At 34.0% G+C, this 20,859-nt stretch overlaps 1 protein-coding gene across 1 annotated transcript in view; it reads left to right on the top strand.

Annotated features, from left to right (window-relative positions):
* The window catches only part of LHFPL3 (LHFPL tetraspan subfamily member 3), a 715,308-nt gene that overhangs the window by 438,322 nt on the left and 256,127 nt on the right, over positions 1–20,859 (top strand). Inside the window, 1 exon segment of the mRNA XM_074268423.1 lies at positions 19,970–20,206. Within this exon segment, the coding sequence (XP_074124524.1) occupies positions 19,970–20,206 (237 nt within the window).

The raw sequence follows: 20,859 nt of genomic DNA, 5'->3' as shown, positions 1-20,859 counted from the left end.
TGGTGATTTGTTCTTACAGCATTCATTGATGGCTTGCCAAATTTCTTTTTTTTTTTTTTAATGGGACTACTTAAGAAATTTATTTCCTCTTCTATTAATCTGGAGAATTTATATTTTTTAAGATATTCATCCATTGATTTCAGAAAGGCCTGGAGAGACTTACATGAACTGATGCTGAGTTAAATGAACAGACTAGAATATCATTATATGCTTCAACAACAATACTATATGATGATCAATTCTGATGGGCGTGGCCCTCTTCAACAATGAGATAAACCAAATCAGTTCCAATAGAGCAGTAATGAACTGAACCCAGGGAAAGAACTCTGAGACTATGAACCACTACATGGAATTCCCAATCCCTCTATTTTTGTCTGCCTGCATTTTTTATTTCCTTCACATGCTAATTGTACATTATTTCAAAGTCTGATTCTTTTTGTACAGCAAAATAACTGTTTGGACATGTATACATATATTGTATTTAATTTATACTTTAACATATTTAACATGTATTGGTCAACCTGCCATCTGGGGGAAGGGGTGGGGGATAACGAGGGGAAAAGGTTTTGCAAATGTCAATGCAGAAAAATTACCTATGCATATATCTTGTAAATAAAAAGCTATAATAAAAAATATTCATCCATTTTGGTTAGATTGTCAGATATGCTGCCATACAGTTGGGCAAAATAGCTCATAATTATTGCTTTAATTTCTTTTTCTCATGGGTGGTAAATTCACCCTTTTCATTTTTGATGCTGGTAATTTGGTTTTATTCTTTCCTTTTTCTATTCAAATTAACCAAATATTTATCTATTTTGTTGGGTTTTTTTCATGAAAGCAGCTTTTAGTTTTATTAATTAGATCAATAATTTTCTTAGTTTCAGTTTTGTTAATCTCGCCTTTGAGTTTCAGAATTTCTAATTTGGTATTTAATTGGGGTGTTTTAATTTGTTTTTTTTTTTCTAGCTTTTTTAGTTGAATGCCCAATTCATTGAATTCCTCTTGCTCTATTTTATTCATGTAACCATTTAGAGATATAAAATTTCCCCTAAGAACTGTTTTGACTGCATCCCATAGGTTTTGGTATGCTGTTTCATTATTGTCATTCTCTTGGATGAAATTATGGATTGTTTCCTTGATTTGTTATTTGACAATATTATTGTAGAATTTATTATTATTTGGAATTAAGTTATTTAATTTCCAGTTGGCTTTTAGTCCCTTCCCTGGTCCTTTATTGAATATAATATTATTGCATCATGATCTGAAAAGGAGGCATTTACTATTTCTGCCTTTCTGCATTTGATTGTGAGATTTGTATACTTTAATACATGGTCAGTTTTTGTGTAGGTTCCAGGTACTAATGAAAAAAAGAGAATATTCCCTTCAGTCCCTATTTAATTTTCTCCCAGAGGTCTATCATATCCGGGTTTTCTAGAATTCTATTAAGCTCCCTAATTTCTTTCTTGTTTATTTTGTAGTAAGATTTGTCTTATTCTGAGAGAGGAAGCTTGAGGTCCCCCACTAATATAGTTTTGCTATCTATTTCTTCCTGTAACTGGATTAATATCTTCTCTAGAAATTTGAGTGCTCTACTACTTGGTGCATATACATTTAGATTCATTACTACTTCATTGTTTATGGTACCCTTTATCAAGATGTACTTTCTTTCCTTATCTCTTTGAATTAGATTTAGTTTTACTTTTACTTTATCTGAGGTCAGAATGGCTACCCCTGCTTTTTTTTTTTTCTTCAGCTGAAGCATAATAAATTCTACTGTAGCCTTTTATTTTTACTATATGTATCTCTCTATGTCTATAAATTATTTTCAAGACTTACTTGCTTATCCATGCTTTTTAAATAAATTTCCTTTTGTTTTCTTTTGTACATTAAAAAAAAAACTGTTTCAATGTCTTTTTTGACATCACTATCCTCTTCTGTATATTTTTCCCCAATTAAAAACTGACAGAAAGAAATCAGAGGAGGGAAAAGAAGTCTTGTAACACATGAGCATAGTCAAGAAAAAAGATTCCTCATAGTTGAATAGTCAATATTCTTTCTGTACATTATTCATTACCTCTCTGTTAGCAGATGAATAATGGGTACTGCCACAAGTCCCCTAGTCATATAGTTTGTTGTTGCATTGATCAGCATTCTCAAATCTTTCAAAGTTATTTTTCTTTACAATGTTTCTATAATTTTAGAAATTGCTATCCTGGTTCTGTGTACTTCATTCTATTGGTTCATATTACCCAGAATTTTCTGCAGTCGTCTCTCTCATTGTTTCTTATCCACAATAATATTCTCTTTCATTTATATTCCACAAAGTTTTCAGCCATTGCTCAGTTATCTAAAAGACAATCTTAAGGCATATCTTTACATTTTAGTTTCTTGCTTTTGTTTTTTCTCTCTGTTAAACTTCATCACAACCACTTTCAGGATTAGGAAGTTTGTTTTGCGTATAACTATTGCCTCCTGGGTATTAACTGCATCCTTCCTTATTTCTAGTAACTTCCATATTCTAGTTTGATATATTTCTACATTAAATTCTGCATGTGTATGTTTAACCCTCTATTCTCAATTTTATATATGAGAAAAGTTAATCCAATGTCTACTCTCCTTCTTCCATATTTAGGCACTTTTTTCTCAAGAACACAATTATAAGAAATGACAAATTATTTTAATTTTTCTTACATCCCTCAGCACAGAACTAATCTATCCCCCAGTACCACTTTTTCTTATTTATCTCTGTCAATACCATTTGAAGACATTAAAGATCTGAAGGAATACTTCCTTTTCTCTTATTAGAATATTAGCACTGCATCATCACACAGTTTCTCCCAATTGTTCAAATAAATTTGTCTTTTTTGATTTATTTTGGATTCTGTGTTTTATATTTGAAAATTCCTGCTGAATTCTGGCATTTTCATCAGAAATGTTTGAAAATCCTTTATTTCATTAAAAGTTATTTTTTCCCTGTAGGGTGATATTCAGCTTTCAGGCTGAGTCGTTCTTTTTTATAAGCCTATCTTTCTAATGCTTTTGGAATATTGTATTTCAAGATCTTCTCTCATTAAAAACAGAAGCTACCTGATCTTAGGTAATCGTGCTTATTGTTACTGGTACTTAAACTGTTTCTCTATGGATACCTGAATTACTTTTCATTGATGTGGAAGCTCTGGATTTTGACTATGACATTATTAAGACTCTTCATTTTGGGGGTTCCTTTAAGAAGGTGATTAGTGCATTGTCATTATGTTTATTTTGTCTGCTAGTTCTAAAAAAAATTGGGTAGCTTTCATTTGTGATTTCTTGAAATGTAGTATCTAGAATTTCTTTAATGGTTTTCAGCCAATACAATGATTTTTAAATGGTCTGCTTTGATCTTTCCCCCCACTTCATTGCAGACATCAAGTATCATGTTTTCTTCTATTTTTTTCAGTTTTTGAGTTTGCCCTAATATAGCTTTTTATCTTATGTGGGTATTGATTTTTATTTGGTTTCCTCTAGTTTTCAGGAAGTTTATTACTTGGGTAAATTGTACCATTTTTTCTCCTAAATTATTTATTTTTACCCATTTCCTTCCTCCAGAGTTTAATTTCATGTTTTTAACCTTGTGCTCCATTTCTTCTAAGGATGTGTGTAGTTCTGGAAAATCTTCTTTTTTCAAATTTCAGTCTTTGAATATATTATGAAGTCATTCTATCATTTTTATACTCGGGAATAGTTTTTTTTTTCTTTTACTCATCTCTTTAGCTTTAGTTCCTGAATTGGGACTTTGTGCCATCTCCAGGTTACATCCTTTGCTGCACTTTTAAGTCACCTCAGTTCTTTTACTGACCTTCACCTCCCAGAGTTAGGACCCCAGTGATCTTTGAAATTCAAAGCACTGTATCTTCAGGGTCCTCTCTGGAGTCTCCGGATATTGTTAGGACCTCAGAACCCCTGACTATTTATCACTTCCCACTGCACTGCATCCCTTGAGGCTTCCAAGGTCCCCAACTTGAGGTCTTCTAACCAACCCGGAACTTTGTTGGGAGTGTCCACCATCCTTGTTCCCTGACACAGAGTCTTGCAGCAGGCAGCCAGAGGTCCTAAACTATTCATTAATTCTTCTTTGTATCATAATTAGCTCCTAACACTCTGCTTAATAGATACTTGTGGAAAGATAACTGTATAAACGTGTATACAAATATTGTATTTAACATATACTTTAACATATTTAACATGTATGAGACTACCTGCCATCTAGGGGAAGGGGTGGAGGGAAGGAAGGGAAAAGTTGAAACAGAAGTTGTTGCAAGGGTTAATGTTGAAAAATTACCTATGCATATGTTTTGTATATAAAAAACTATAATAAAAAAGAGGACCAATTTTTTTAAAAAGAGAGAAAAAGTACCAAAAGTAAAAAAAAATAATAAATAAATACTTGGTGATTTATTAATTAATACATTTTAATTTAATTGAAGTGAACAAATAAGGCCCATCCCATCATTTAAAAGACCACAATTTCCTCCTGCCTAATTACAGAGTTTTATTAATTCATTAAGCTTTTTCCCAGTTTGAGGTTAATCTGGTAAGGGTCATAAGTGCAATCGGTTTTTAAATTCCCAAAATAAAATTAGTACCCACTTTCATAAAACTCAAGTGTCAATATCCTTAGTTAAAGAGAAGATTGGGGAGGAAAGGTCAGGGAGATCAGCCAATTCATAAGTAGTTAAAAGATTCCACTCACAATAATAAATCAGTGCATTTCCCCCCTTTTTACACTACCAGGTCTTGAAAGAATGTTCATCAGCCATGGTCCTAGCAGGTCAACTCCATATGTTAGAAATTAAGACTCTTGTGATTTCTTTCATTGACAATTTGATACTAGGTTAAGTTGCAATTTTTTGCCAGCAGAAGGTATTTTTTCCCTGCAGTGTAAGTATCGCTTTTCCAAATACCACACACCTTTTCAGATTTCACCTGCCAACCCTAAAACATAATTTTATCAATTTATCCAGGTATGTATGTCATGTGTCAAAGTCAGAAAATGTAGCAAGAGATAGGAAGGAGTCTAAAGACTCCTTTAGCAGGATATTTAAAATCTTGACTTCTTGTTTTCGTTTCAGGCCTGTTTTCTCCTGTCTTCTCTCTTCTCCTCTAGGTCCACCCCTTTTGTCCCAAGGCCTCTTCCTAAACAACTGGGGGTGGGAGAGAATAGTAATACTTCTTTTGAAATCTCAAAATAAGTACTTCTCACTAAATAAAAATATTATTGACAGGTTTAGAATACAGGGTTTTTTTTCTATTTAATTCCCATAAATAAATGACATTCACATAGACATTTAGAGTTTCTATATGTTATTTCATTTGAGCCTCACAAATTTATAAGGAATATACTACAAGTGTTTTATGACCATTTTTCAGATAAGGTACATTTCAGGTTATCCTTTATGGTCTAATTAAATTGTCTTAAGAAGAAGTTTTATAATGGAAATAACAGTGTCTCTTGAGTCAATAGATCTGTATTCAAATTTCACTTCTTGACATTTACCACCTTTTTCATCTTATGTCAGTCACTTAGGCCTCTTGAGTTTTGATATAACTTTTGAAGGTCCTTCCAGGTCTAGATTTATGATTTCATTGAGTTAAAAGGGCTAGTAAAAAAATGAAGGTAGAAAAGACTTTTCACTCTGTTCTGTTCTCTTGCAATTCTCTGTTTTAAATGTAATTATTTTCTTAGAATAACATTAAGTATACTAAGAGAGAGGAGAGGCAGTCAAATTTAAAAAAAGGAATCAAGCATAAATGGAATAGAAGGTGCTTAGAGTTCATCCAATCCAGGGACTCTCAACATTTTTCATGTGTCATGGACTCCTTTGACTATCTGGGGATGTCTATCCTCTCAGAATCACATTTTACATTTATAAAAATAAAATACATGAAACTATAAAGAAAAGAAAACCAACTATATTAAATATGGTTATAATTTTAAAAATTCTCACCCCAAGTTAAGAGTTCCAGATCTAATCCAGTCCATTGATCTTGTAGATGAGGACATTGAAGTCCAAAGAAATTAAGTGATTGAACTCAAGGTCATATAACTAATAAATGCTGGAATCATATGCAAACTCAAATCTTTTCACATAAAATTAAGGCTCTTTCCATTATCTAATAGCAATTCTCAAGGAACATTTAATTTTTTTGTAAAATAACATCCAAAAGATCTAGGATACCCTGGCAAATAAGAGAGAGAATGAAACTTCTCCAGGCTTTCTGGGAATACAGTTCATAGGAGCTCAGTTAGCTGCAGAGATGTTTGAATATGCCCAAAAGAGGTACACACACATACACATAGGAGCAAACTTTGGGACTTTATTTTTTTAACTTTAAATTTTTTATTTAAAAAGTTAATTTCTATTTCAAACACTTGTTAAATTATTAATTTCAAAATTGTATTTATTATTAAATTCATTCCATTATATTGCTGGAAAGACTGGGGAAGGCAGAAAGAAAGATAGGTTTAAGACCTGTGTTTTCACTGACCTAGGGAACTATCAGTGCAATTTAAATTCTTGAAATTATACACATACATGTATATTATATAAGTATGTATATATGTCTACATATACATATATATATACAGAAAGAGAGGGAGATATGGATATATATACATTATAATATGTTAGTAATCATTATTATTCAAGTCTTCATAGGAGTTCATAGAACTTCATAGAAGTTAACGACTTATCCAGAGTCTCATGGCCAGTATGTATCAGAGGCAGGGTTCAAATTCAAGTTTTTTCAAACTCCAAGGCCAGCTCTCTATTTGCAATTTTATACTGACTCCTAGTGAAGACCCAAATTAAAAAACAACAACTTTAATATAGAAGGTTTCAATGAAGAATTAGCATGAGTACTGAATTCATAATTAGATGATCTGGATTTGAATCCTGGATACTGCCACATATATATTATATATAATATATGTAAAATTATATAATATATAAGTAAATCAAATACATACATTATAAACATGTATATTTGTAACATATAGATATGTTTTAAACGTTAAAATGAGTCTAAAAAGAGATCCTTAGTCTTCATTGTCAAGACATGAATTTTTTTTAAATCCTGCTTATTAAGGCTATCAAATTGAATCCTTTAGTTTAAAGACAAGCAAACTGTGGCCAAATGAGTTTAAATCCTTTGTTCAAGATCAAATAAGTAATAAGTTTCAGATTCAGACCACCAAATTTCCTTTCCCACCTTAACTAATTTTTATTTATTCATTCATTCATTTTTGCCATTAAGAGTTCCTAAGTCTTTAAAGGGAATTGTCAAGAGAAGCAAAGAAATATGAATAAGAAGAAAAGAAATAGCAAGCATAGGGCTGTACCAATGCCAAAGAGTATTTTAGGAAAAGTACAGATCAAGGCACACTGTTTACAGAGGGTCCTTCCAGTTATCAGTGTGCTTGTGTTCATTTCAAATGAGTTAAGTGGTTTTTGATGCTATCCTCATAATGAGTAGTGAAATGCTAGTGGCCAGACTGGCACTGTATGGTAATGGGATTACTTGACCTTGTCCAAGTGCAGTCAACAGATGACTTAACTAGTGAGTCAGAGAATGAGAGTGCTGGGTCTGACTCCGAGCAAGCAAGGCTCCCACACTTCTAGAGGAAGACCTACTCACAAATATTGAATTATTTATGTATGCATGATATCTTATATTTAATATCTCAGAGCACCAATCAATATATTCATAAATTTAATTTTTATTTTAAACAGCACTGGGAGGTATATACATAATAGGTTCCTGATAGGGGGAATCCACATTTTACAAATATGATGACGGACATGCAGACTTATTAGCTAAGGTCACACACCAAATAACTGGTGGAAAATGAACAAACCCCACTGCTTTAAGCCCCTATGATAAGAAATAGAAGACAGACATTGCAAGGAAGGTCAGTAATGTAATGTATTTATTAGGGGGCTGATTACCCTTATGTTGTGAAGGATAATCATTTTTCAAATTAAGATCTTGTGCCTTGCTCATCAAAACGTGGACTGAGAAAAAGGTCCTTGCTTTAAAATTCAAACATGCAATAGTTGTGAAAATCAAACATATCAGTCATTAATTCATTTATTTACTGATAAGTTATATTGAAGTCAATAAAAGTAGAAGAGGTTAATTAAAATAAACAAATGGTAAGACTTTTCGGAAGTCTAAATAGGACTCCAATAAATGAATCACTTAATTACTCTTCCCTGATGTCAGGATTGGCCCCAGTTCTCCCTTTAGTTCCAATATATTTAAAGACTATACCATAGGTATGGCTAGGAAAGCAGTTCAATTACATATGGAAATTAATTCATGTATGCTTGTTTAAATGGAACAAGCAGCTAATTGGGAATAGAGAAAAGGGTGGCTTGATTTTTTTTTTCCTCATTTAAAAAAACAGCCCAGTTGTTTTGATCGCTTGTAAGCCCATCCCAGAGAATATGTATATTAATATATCTATACACTAAACCTCATTAATTCTCATTCCACCAATTTAAAATTTGTGATCATTCTAATACTGGACTATAGTACACCTTAGCATTATCTAAGTAAGAAGGGGAAAGAGATTGGCTAAGGCAATTAGCAGTATAAACACAGGAAATGTTTAATCTGCTTTAGAGGCAAGACTAATAAACAGTTTCCAGACTTCATTTTAACAGCAGCTTTTGCATCAAAACAATGAAATTGCTAATTACAAATGATTCTTATTTATTTTTTAAGCACTTAGAAGATTCTTAAAGGACAGACCCATCTACTCTTCTTCCAGTCTTATCAGCAGGGTTGTTGCATGAACTTTGAGGGTAATTAATACTTTTAAATATCAGGACTGGAAATCAGATAACTCCCACATTAAAGACTAATTTACATCAATCTATAACTAAATATACTTATGTCAAGGAATATGTCTTGCCCCATGCTATACAATCAAATCCCTGTTATAATGGAGTTCTACTATATATAGTTACTCTTCTTTAAGAAATTCTGCCATTAATTCTCTTCCTTTGTCCTCCAGTCATTGAAACCTATACATCTTTCCAGTGCACCCTCCTCTCTCCACTTATATAGTCACCCTTCCTTGTTAGTATGGGCCTTCATCAACTGACTATCCATGGGCTATTACAGTAGCCTCCAAATTGGTCTCCTTGTCTCAAATATCTCCCTTTCCCAATCTATCCCTCAATTAACTGCCAATATGATTTTCCTAAAGATTAATTCTACCTGTGTCACTTCTCTATTCAAATAAATCTAGTCTACTATAATAATTGCGCCCTACTTGGTCTCATTCTAATCTATTCTTGTCATTGCCTCTACATCTTTTCTTTTCATCCTGCTCTCATGATTAGAAGTTTCTAATATATCATTCAAAAAATCTTCAGGGGCTCTCCCTGCATTTGTCCTCCTCAAGTCCTTTTAATTGTATCTCACTGTTCTGTGATCTCACTGGGGGTTTTCTTGGCAAAGAAACTGGATTGGTTTGCCATTTCATTTTGCATTTTATATTCCAGATGAGGAAACTGAAGCAAAAAGTTAAATAACTTGCCAAGGGACACAGATCTAGTTAGTATCTGAGGCTAAATTTGAACTTGAGTTCTTCTGACTCCAGGTCCAGGACCCTATCCATTGTGTCATTTAACTGCCCTCTCCATATTTTGCCTGTAGGATAAAATGTAAAGTCTTTTTTTCTGAATGCAAACATCATCTTTTATTTTATTTTTAAGCAGTATTTCATTTTTCCACATACATGCAAAGATAGTTTTCAAATTTATCTTTGTAAAACCTTGTGTTCCAAATTTTTTTCCCTCTTCCTTCCTCCCTCCTCCCCAAGACAACATGCAAGCTGATATAGATTAAACACATGCAATAAAATATAAAGTCTTACTCCTGGCATCCAAAGTCCTACAATCTTCCTCTAAATTATCTTTTTAGCCTTATCTTATACTACTTCCCATAACTTAGTCTATGTTCCAGCCAAATTGGACTATTCCCTGTTCTATTTCTCACTCTCCTTTTTTCAACCTGCTCCTCTCATCTCCATATCTTTGCTCATAACTATCTTTCTGAAAAGGGTAATTCCTTCCTTTAAGTCTCGATAACGATTTCTTCCCCGTAGCTGATGAAGTAAACCATTTCACAAACTACTAATTAGCAGCAGCTGCCTAAATTTATCAGCCCTCTAACCTAATGTGAACTTCTTTCTCTCAGCACAAGTAAGGTGAAGTAAGTCTGAGGTGTGCCTGATAAATGTTTAACAACTGAAATCTGAGGAGGGAGGAATGTATACACATATTTATATACACACTTTGTTTAGTCTAGAAAATCAACAAAATAATAAATCAAGCTGGGGCGACTAAATGGCTCAATGGATAGAGCACCAGTCCTGAAGTCAGGAGGAACCCGAGTTCAAATTTGACCTCAAATGTGACCCTGGGCAAATTTCTTAACCCCAATTGCCTCAGGAAAATAAATAATAAATAATAAATCAAGCTTTGGTTTGTAAGAATTACTAATTTCTGAGGCTTAAGTGTGCTCCTAAAACTTTAACATTGGGATGTTGTAAGTGAGCTAGAGTTAGCTCTAGTACACTCCAGAGATTTTCTGTTACCCTTGCATATAAGATAATGTGTGTACACATAATGGACTTTTAAACAATTTTTGTTAAGTTGAAAGATATAAATTATTTTTCTCAATCACTATCCCAATTCCCAATTTGAGCAAATTAATATTTATTTCTTTTTTTAATATTTCTCTTTATAGTTTTCCTTCTCTAGTTCCATTTCATACAACCAAAAAAAAAAATCTCCCTCAATTGACTAGCTAACACACATATGAATCTCCAGACTGTGTAAGGACATAACTCTGCATGCACATATCACAATTGATTCCCTTGAAGGTATAAATCCTTTCACTTAGAGTGGATTAAAGGTAAGTGGCATCTTGACAGAATTGAGAAGCTCTTTTTTTTCTCCAAACTTTTTGTCTCTTTATTTCTTCCCTGTTGGCTTCTGCGATTGTTTAATCTCCCCTCCCACCCACATTCCCTTGCTGACAATTCTTTCTGACGTTTTAGATCGGTTGCAAAGGCCTTTCAAATTACCATTAAGTTTTAATGCCAAAGATTTACCTGAGAACAATTAAGTTTTTTCAGTATATTCCAACCCACCAGTACTTCATGTCCCAGGTGGGCAAGTTACCTCTTTTCCCAGAGGTAACAAGTATTATGACTACTGTTCCCATTTTCCATGTGCTGATGAAGAAGCTCTAAGGATGATGAGTGTATCTCTCTTACCAGGTGTTTCATTACAGTGACAGACAATCTGTGTGTGAAGGTTCCCCCCTCAGTAACTTGGCAACTCTGTTGGCATCAATTTTGTCAATTACTGTATGCCTGAATAATTGATAGAGTTAAGTGAATGCAGGCTCCTCTCTCCACCAGGTTCCCCTCGAGTGCCTCAGCAACATAAGGCAATTTATCATGCTTTTTGTGCAACAGTGCAGAGACTTCTTAAAGAATGAATTTAGACTTCCTCTTTCCTTTAAGAAAATAAGTGCTTATCAGTTTCCCCAAGCTAATAGCCTTAATTAGGGCAGTTCAAGTATTGATATCTATAGACCCAGTTATTAATGTCATTCCTAACTTCCCTCCACCATTCACTTCATCCATATTTCTTCATTTTCCTTCGGAAAAATCCAATTATAAACATTTGTGGTTTTTTATTAAAGGTGTTTCCTTTAACAGATTGGATAGATCTCTTTGGCCAGAGAAGAGCTTGTATAATACTCACTTTGAGGAGCAATTAGCCACTTTTGTACTTATTTGGAAAATGAAAGTTACTGTAGGTATGTGCAGCATCTTCCTGAATAATCTCCTTTCAGAATTTGGAGGCTCCTCGATACTTTGGGAAATTTATAAAATTATATCAGTGGTCAGTCACATGTTGGATCTTGGACATGTTCTGTGTACTCAAAGCTGGGTTTTTTTCAAGAGCCTTCATATATTCTCCAATTTCTTCTCTCTTCAGTTTGAATTAGTAGATTTTCATTTCCTTTTCTCTTCAAGTCCTTTCTTAAGGACGTTTCAAGAAAGACAACAGATTAGGAGAGGATATAGCTGTCATTTCTGGGTGACATTGCCTTTTAAAGTGAATATGCCAAAATTTTATATAATTGAAATATAACATTTATTTAAATACCACAAAGAATCATGGATTTAGAGCTGAGAGTGTCTTTAGACATCAATTTATCCAATTAATCTAGTCTATCATCTAAGTGAGTGAATTATTTCTGTGTCACTAACCCCTTTGTCAATCGAATGAAACCTATGGACCTCATCTCACAATATGCTTTTAGGTGCATAAAATGAAGGGTATGATATTACAGAGAAAAGCAACTTCATTAAAATACAGTCATCAAAATATTTTAAAAGCAAATTCACAGCTTCCTGATTAAAAACCCTGTTCTATTCCAAACCTCTCGTTTTATAGATCAGGACAACAGTCACAGAGAGATAAAATTACTTATCCAAGACTACACATAAGGAAGAATTAGGATTCAAACTCAGTCCTTCTGGTTGTTCTGTAAAATAATAATAATAATAATAGAAGTATGTCAATGGAAAAACAAAGAGGAAAGAGAATCTGAAGAAGTAAAAGGGAAATCCTAACCTGTATTAAAGGTTTGGGGTAGGGGAAATGTACCTTTGAAAATGAAAGGGAGAAAAGGTGTCACTGAATAATTGGAATCTTGTCATAAAAGGAGAGAGCTTTACCCTCCGAGAAAGAAACAGTGTTTTGTGTTCCAAGGAATGACAATGTGAATCAGAACTTTTATAACTGAGGCAAGTACTCTCAGTTATAGACAGAGTGTGTGGGGCAGATACCTTCCCATTGGGCAAAGGAAACAGCAAATCCAAGATATCAGTGGAAGCTTACTCTTTGGAAAGGCCAACTATAAGCGAAAGAAATAAGAACCACATGAGACAAGAGAAGTTAGCCCAGCTTAGTATTGGCTAGCATTTTATGGTAACTAATAATTCTTTTGATCTAGAGCCAGGATGCTAAACCCTATTATTTCTTTGTGTTTTAATAGCTGCAAGTGATATAATCCTCTAAATTCAGTGCTCTGAAACAAAGGCTTAGTTGCCCTATCTTAGTGATAGTTTGGGGGCACGTAGGTGCTCAGTGAATAGAATTCCAGGCTTAGAATGTTAGGAAGTCTTATCTTTTTCAGTCTAAATCTAGCCTAAGACACTTAGTAGCTCTGTGGTCCTGGGCAAGTCACTTAACCCTATTTTCCTTAGTTTACTCCTCTGGAAAATGATCTGCAAAAGGAAATAGAAAAGGCCTTCCAGATTTCTGCCAAGAAAACCCTAAATATGGTCATGAAGAATTGGATATGCTTGAACTGTAAAACAAAAGTAAAATCTTGATTTATTAATTATTTATATATATTTATATTTATTCAGATATCTATAATATATATCATATATTTATTAGTTATAATTATTGTTTAATTACAAAAATAATAATTAAATAGTTATGACAAGTAATGAAATAATTAGACATTAACTAGAAATATATTTTTATTAATTGTTCTTGATTTAAATTGTTTTCAAAATATAAGTAAAATTCCAAAATCACATGCTCTTTTAAAAATCCTTATTTCAGATTTTGGCTCCATCTAAATCTCCATGTTCTGAGACAAAGAAAGTCTGATTCTAGTATCCTGCCTAATTCTAGTTCTAATGTGAATTCATAGCAGGAGAGAGGCCATCCAGTATAGGTCTGAAGAACAATAGACAAGGATTCAAAGCAGAAGGGGCCTCTAAGGCCATCTTAGTCTAACAGCTCATTGTATAAATAAAGAAACTGAGGCTTACAGAGGTTAAATGTTTTTGCTTAAGATTATCTGACTGGTAAAATGTAATGGTGGTAGTTGATCCCATGTCTCAGTGACATCACATTTAGCACTTTCCACTGAGAGGGCTGCTGAGTTAGATGGACTGGTAAAATTATAAAAAAGATTCCTGCTTGAAGACTAATACATTGAAATGTATTTTAATTGAACATCTATAACCTGTATCAAATTCCTTGCCTTCTCAATTAGGGGCACATGAGGATGGTGGGAGAGAATATGGAATTCCGAATTGTGAAAAATAAAGGTTAAGAATAATTTTTATGTATAATAGGAAAAAATAAAATGCTAAAATTAGATAAGACAAAACAAAATAAGAGAATATGAGCTACTTAAAGGCTAGAATGACCTTAACTTTTATATTTGTAGCCCAATTGCTTAGCAAAGGTAATGACACATAGTAAGTGTAGGAAGAAGGAGGAAAAGGAGAAGGAGGAGGACAAATAGAAAGAGGAGGAAGAGAAAAAATAAGAAAAGGACAAAAAGCAAGAAGAAGTTGGAAGAAAAGGAGGAAGAAAAGGAGGAGAAGAAAAGAAGAAAGAGGAGGAAGAATAGAAGAATAAAAGAAGGAAAAAAGAAGAAGATGAGATGACAAAGGTGGAAGAGGAATAGAAAAAGAAAATGATGGTGATAGTGTTGGTGGTGGTGGTGGTGATGATGAAAATAATGATTCCTGTTTAGACTTTATTTACTCATTCTTTACTTGTATCCAACTTTTTGTGATCCTTTTGTAGTTTTCTTGGCATAAGTACTAGAATGATTTGCTATTTTCTCCTCTAGCTTACTTTACAAATGAGTAAATTGATGCAAATGAGTTTATGTGACTTACCCTGGATCACACAGTTAGTAAGTGTCTAAGGCCAGATTTGAAATCAGAGAGTGGGGTCTTCCTGACTCCAGGGCTGACTCTCTATCCTAAAGTACCACCTAACAGTCCCTATTTGGGCTAGGGGACTTCTAAGGTTCTTTCCAGCTCTGAAATTTTGTAATGTATCCATATAAGAGGATGTTGTAATGAAATGTAAAAGACTAAGTATAAAGAAAATAGAAAAAGCTAGAAATCATGAAAAAATTAAAAAGCAGACGAGAAAAACAGAGTATTTACTAAGTCCAATTATACAAAAGGAAACATACAAATGAATAATTTGTCAAAGAAACCTATTAGAGATCCAAAAGCAATATCTGAGATGTTAAGAACAAGATTTTATTTTGAATTTTTGAAATTCACTTTTTTACAAATGTAAATGCAAGCTTATTTGATTTTGCTTGAATTTAATGTCAATTTTTTTTAATTAATTATAGTAGAAATGTAAACTGGAGGCTGGAACATTGAATTCAGTGAATATTTCTTTTGGGTTTCTAAGCCTAGAGATGATTCATTCTACTTCTTTCCTTTTTATCCCATTCCAAGACGAAAGGACACAAGTTCTTTTGTGGAGTGAGATTTTTGGAGCAACCTCAGGGGCATTTTAACTCCTCACTTTCACTTACTTTAAATATCCAATCTTTTAATAAATCTTGTCATTTCTACCTTTATAACACTTCTCCTATAACATTTCACTCATCCAATTCTGAACTCTAGTTCCAACCTCATTAACTCTCACCTGAACTCTATTATTATTGTTGAGTCTTTTCAGTCATGTGTGATTCTTTATGACCTGATAGACCTCCATCCATGTACTTAGCCATTTTCTTCTCCAGTGGAGGTTAAGTAACTTGTCTGAACTCACACTTCTAAGAAGCTGAGTTTGAACTGAGGTTTTCCTGACTCCAAGCCCAGTGCTCTATCTACTGCACCACCTAGCTGCCCCCTCACCTGAACTGACCATAGTCATTTAATTTCCAACACATCTTCCATTTAACTGCCAAACTGATCTTCCTCAAGTGTAAGTCTAACTGCCACTCCCTTATCTCAATAAACTCAAGTGACTCCCTATTATCTCCAGGATTCAGTGTAAACTCAAGTTTAGCATTTAAAGTTCTTCACAATCTGGCTTCCTGTTTATGTTTTATTCCATTACACATATATCCTCAATAATTAATTTACAACATCCCTTTTTAAATATAACACCATTGCCATAACAGCAAAAGTTAATGACAATAACAACAACAATGGGTACCTAGGTAGTGCAGTGGACAGAGTGCCAGGGCTAGAGTCAGGAAGGCTCATCTTCTTGAGCTTAAATTTGCTATGTGATCATATGCAAGTCAATTAGTTCTCTTTGCCTCAGTTTCTTCATCTGTAAAGTAAGCTAGAAAAAGATATCATGAATCTTTGCCAAGAAAACCCCAAATTGGGCCATGGCTGAAAAACAAATTATAATAACTATCATTAATACAGAAATGGGCCAAATACTATGATAAGTATTTTATAAATATTATTCCATTTAATCCTCACAACAACCATGTGAGGTAGGTGCTATTGTTAACCTCATTTGACAGTGAAGTAACTGAGATAGAAGGTGTCCAGGGTCACACAGCTAGTGAGTATCTGGATTTGAACTCAGGTGTTCCTAACTCCAGGTCCAGGACACTTACCATCTAGCTGCCTTTAAGAAAGCAATGACCTGTCAAAATTATAATTTTAAGCTTTAAGAGCAACACCATGGTACAAATAAAGTACTAGTCCTAAAGAAACAGTTCCATGCTTTGTTCTTCTTACAGGTTGTGTAATTTCCAACACTTAATTTCTCTGGACTTTCATTTCTTCACCTGGAAAATGAAAGGTCTGGACTAGGTGGTCTATAACATCAACTGCAGTTTGGACAGTCTGTACTTTGACCCAAAATCCATGAGGGAACCTCTAATGCATATGGTTTGGCCAATAATTGCCTAGGAACCAGATGTTTTCGGAGCATCATCCTACAAGCCCTGGGTTCCAATGGAGCTGCCCAGCCTTGCCCAACGAAAGAAAACTGGGAAATTCTATTTGCAGAAAGGATGATTTTAGCTCAAACTTAAAGGAAGAAACTGGAATGTTGGAGCATTCCAGGCATGGGAGATAAGGAAAAAACCCACTGAAAATCTGTAGGAGATGATGTGCACATGTGAGGGACAGGAAGAAGGGCAGTGTCACAGTATGACAGACTATATGTTGAGCTTGGAATCAGAGGATGTGGGATCAAATGCTGGCTCTTCTATTTAATAGCTCTGTGATCTTGAACAATACATTTAACTTCTCTGGAATTCAGTTTCTCCATCTAGAAAATGTGCTTCAGACTAGAAGAGCTCTAAGGACTATTTCAGATCTAAATCAATGGACCTTTTATCATCTCATCCTTCTTTTAAGCTAACATTTCTTATTCAATAGTGTGGTGCTTGATCAGCTATTAAAAAGCCCATAAGTCCCCAGAACTCTATTGTATTTAGACTCTAATAATGGGTTATTGTCCACATCAGCAAGTTGGTCCCACTAACCAAAGAGATACCAAACCAGAAACCTAGACTAATGGGAAATCAGAAATCAGTTTGCTAAATCCTTACTTTCTTTTTTTTTTTTAATAATAGCTTTTTATTTTTCAAAATGCATTCTGAGATAGTCTTCAACATTCACCCTTGCAAAACCTTGTTCTCCAAATTTTTCTCTTTCCCTCCTCTCCTTCTCCCTTCCCTTAGACAGTACACAATCCAATATAGGTAAACATGTGCAATTCTTCTAAACATTTTTCCACATTTATCACCCTACATAAGAAAAGTCAGATCAAAAAGGAAAAAATGAGTAAGAAAAAAACAAGCAAACAACAACCACCTTTTACCCTCTTAAAATGTATTGAGGACCCTTCAAAGAACTTTTGTTTATGTGGATTTTATCTATCAATATATACTATGTTAGAAATTAAAACATCTTTGAATTGTTATGAAAATAATTTTGACCTTTCAGATCTCCTTAAAGGGTTTCAGGATTTCCCAGATATTTCCAGACCACACTTTGAGAACCTTGAATGAAATGGAAAGAATTCTGATTTTCCTGAAGTGCAGATCTGACCATGTCAACCCATACTCAACCAACTCTGCCGGCCCCCCCTTTGCCTCTAAGATAAAATATTAACACTTCTATTGAGTTTTTAAAGCTCTTACACAACCTTAATCCTCAAATTTAACTCTTTTGTATTGATTCTTTCATATTTATTCTGTGTATATGATCTTTGTCCCTTCTTTGGCTTTCATTCTTTGATTATTCAGGCTCAAGGTACTCAGACTCTCAGGATACTGAATCTTATGGTATAAAACACATCTCTCTAAAATAATGTCCAATGCTCGTCATGACACTTGATAACTTGCTCAGTTTACATGCATGCAAGGAATGAAGTGGTAATCCTTCTCACTGGCTTTAGGGATTGACCCATACTACTTGATCATACCAGTTTCAGTAATCATTAAGAAGTAATTAAGAAGTAATTAGAATCTTTAGAATTTTTTATGTATCTTCAAAACTATAAACTTCTGTAACCTAGTTATTATAGAGTTTGAATACAACTAATTTTCAAAGTAAATAATCTACTTCCAGAGAACTGAACTGAATATAAGCAGCCATAACAATAGCCATATGGAGAGAACTTATCTAAATTCTCTTATTTCATTCATTCAATTGAAAGAACCTAATAGGTGCATGAAGCGCTATACTAGGTAAAGACAACATGAAATAGCCCTTACCATCAAGAAGCTTACATTCTACTGGAGAGATACATCATATATACATCTAAGTAAACAGAAAATATATATACAAAATAATACTAAGGAACTTTAAGAGGAAAAAAACTATTCATAAGTGGAGGCAGGGGGAGGGAGAGGAATTAGAAAAGATTTCATAGAGGAAGAAGATGGCCCTAAATGTATCATGAGGAAAGTATGAGATTTCAAGAAGCATTCTCTCCATGAAGAAAGAGTGGATTTAAGCATGAGGGAATCACTTCTCAAAGGTATGGAGGAAGAAGATGTAATATATATAAGGAATAGGTAGCAGGTGAATTTGATTGAAATTCAGTATTCACAAATGGGAATAATATGAAATAGTACTTGAGAGGAACTTGAGAGCCAAAGTTCAGGCATTCTTAAATTACAGGAAATTACACTGGTGATATTTGAGTAGGAATCTGGCAAAGTCTGATATAATTTTAGGAATATCCATTTAATAGATTTGTGGAGGGTAAATGGAAGAAGGAATATATTGGATGCAGCAAAACAGGAAAACCAACTAAAAGACTATTGCAGTAGCTTAAGCAAGAAGCAGTGAGAATTTGTAACAGATTTATTGTGGTTCAAAGAGAGAGAAGAGTACAGATGCTAGAGATGTTAAGAAGGTAAAATCAGTAAAGCTTAGCAGCTGATTAGCATGAGAACTTGAAGATTGCTTAGGTTGTAACTTGTGTGATTGATGGTGTCATAGACAAAAACAAGGAAGTTAAGAATAGAAGTGAGTTTGGGGAGAAAAATACTATTATGGATTATGTGGGTCTTTTTTTAAATTTTGAGTTTGAGAGATGAAGACGCTCATCTCCAAAATGGTATTTTTACATATGAAGGATTCATAGGATCCCTTAAATAATGTTTAGAAAACAATATATTTCCTTTCCTTGAATTTTAGTTGCAGCACCAATTTCCAGGATGAATATTTTCTATTTCAGCTGTTATCACAGCCCTTAAAAATCAATGCTGTGTCCTCCCTCTGTAGTGTTATGAATTAAATCTTGGCAAAATTAGCAATGGAAGTCAAAAGGAAATGTTTGATGTGTTACTCTTTCTTAAAGATGGTCCCTTTCAGATAACCCAGGCTTCTCTCTATAAAACTCAATGTCAGAGTCTAAGTTTTTGTAAAGACTCATTACAGGATCTTTGCTTTTAAGATAACCAGAACAAAGACCCAGATAGGATTGTCATGATAAACATTGGTCCTTTGAGTGATATCTTGTAAAATAGCCATTTATAGAACAATCTAGAGAGATGTTAATAAAGTGAGAGTTATGTGAACACTTTCCCATTTTTCTCTTTGTGTTTTTTTTCCCTTTCTAAGCTGCCTGTCTTGTACTTGGCTGTATGATTTTCCCTGATGGCTGGGATTCAGACGAGGTAAAACGGATGTGCGGTGAAAAGACAGACAAGTACACACTTGGGGCTTGTTCAGTCCGCTGGGCATACATCCTGGCTATTATTGGAATCTTGGATGCCCTGATTCTCTCGTTTCTGGCATTTGTGCTTGGTAACCGACAAGACAGCTTGATGGCAGAGGAACTGAAGGCAGAAAACAAAGGTAAGAGTGCTTTAGGGAACTATCTCTGGGCAGCCTCAAGGACAAAACTTAAATGGTGGTTTCCCTCCCCACCCCCACATTAAATACCAGTGCCTTCTCTGTAATTCTAATTGGCTGAATCATCTCATACACAATAATTTAGTTTTGCTTAATTTTTTTGAATGGTATCAACTCAGGATTTTCCCCTACAAGCTCAAAATAAGAGCCTATTTTCCTAGACATTTCCAAAGCTTCTATTCCACTGACATCATTTAACTAGCCCTCTTCTAATTTCTTTTTCTTTCTATCTCATTGTCCCATTCTGATATGATGTTGATGCTTGCAAATATGGGGTTGCCTTAATGTTTTATCTATTTAGATAAATGGAGAAGTAATGGTGTTAGTCTCTAGAAAAACACATAACATAAACTCCCAGAAAGTCATAACCTTTACCAACTTTATTGTAAAATTAACTGCAAAATATTAATTTCAGGCTTTGTTCTGTAGGATTGATACAGTGGTATTCAGTACTCAGATCATGAGCTTATCAATGGAAATGTTTTCACCAACACTACAAACTATTTCCTGACTGCCTATCCCATACAACCTCTGTTCATGTCTGTGAAATGGTATTACTGACCCCAAATCATATGGAAGTTAAATTAATTTCATAG

Source organism: Sminthopsis crassicaudata, chromosome 5, assembly GCF_048593235.1.
Source record: "Sminthopsis crassicaudata isolate SCR6 chromosome 5, ASM4859323v1, whole genome shotgun sequence".
In the NCBI taxonomy this organism is placed as follows: domain Eukaryota; kingdom Metazoa; phylum Chordata; class Mammalia; order Dasyuromorphia; family Dasyuridae; genus Sminthopsis; species Sminthopsis crassicaudata.
This window is presented reverse-complemented; position numbering and strand designations above follow the sequence as displayed.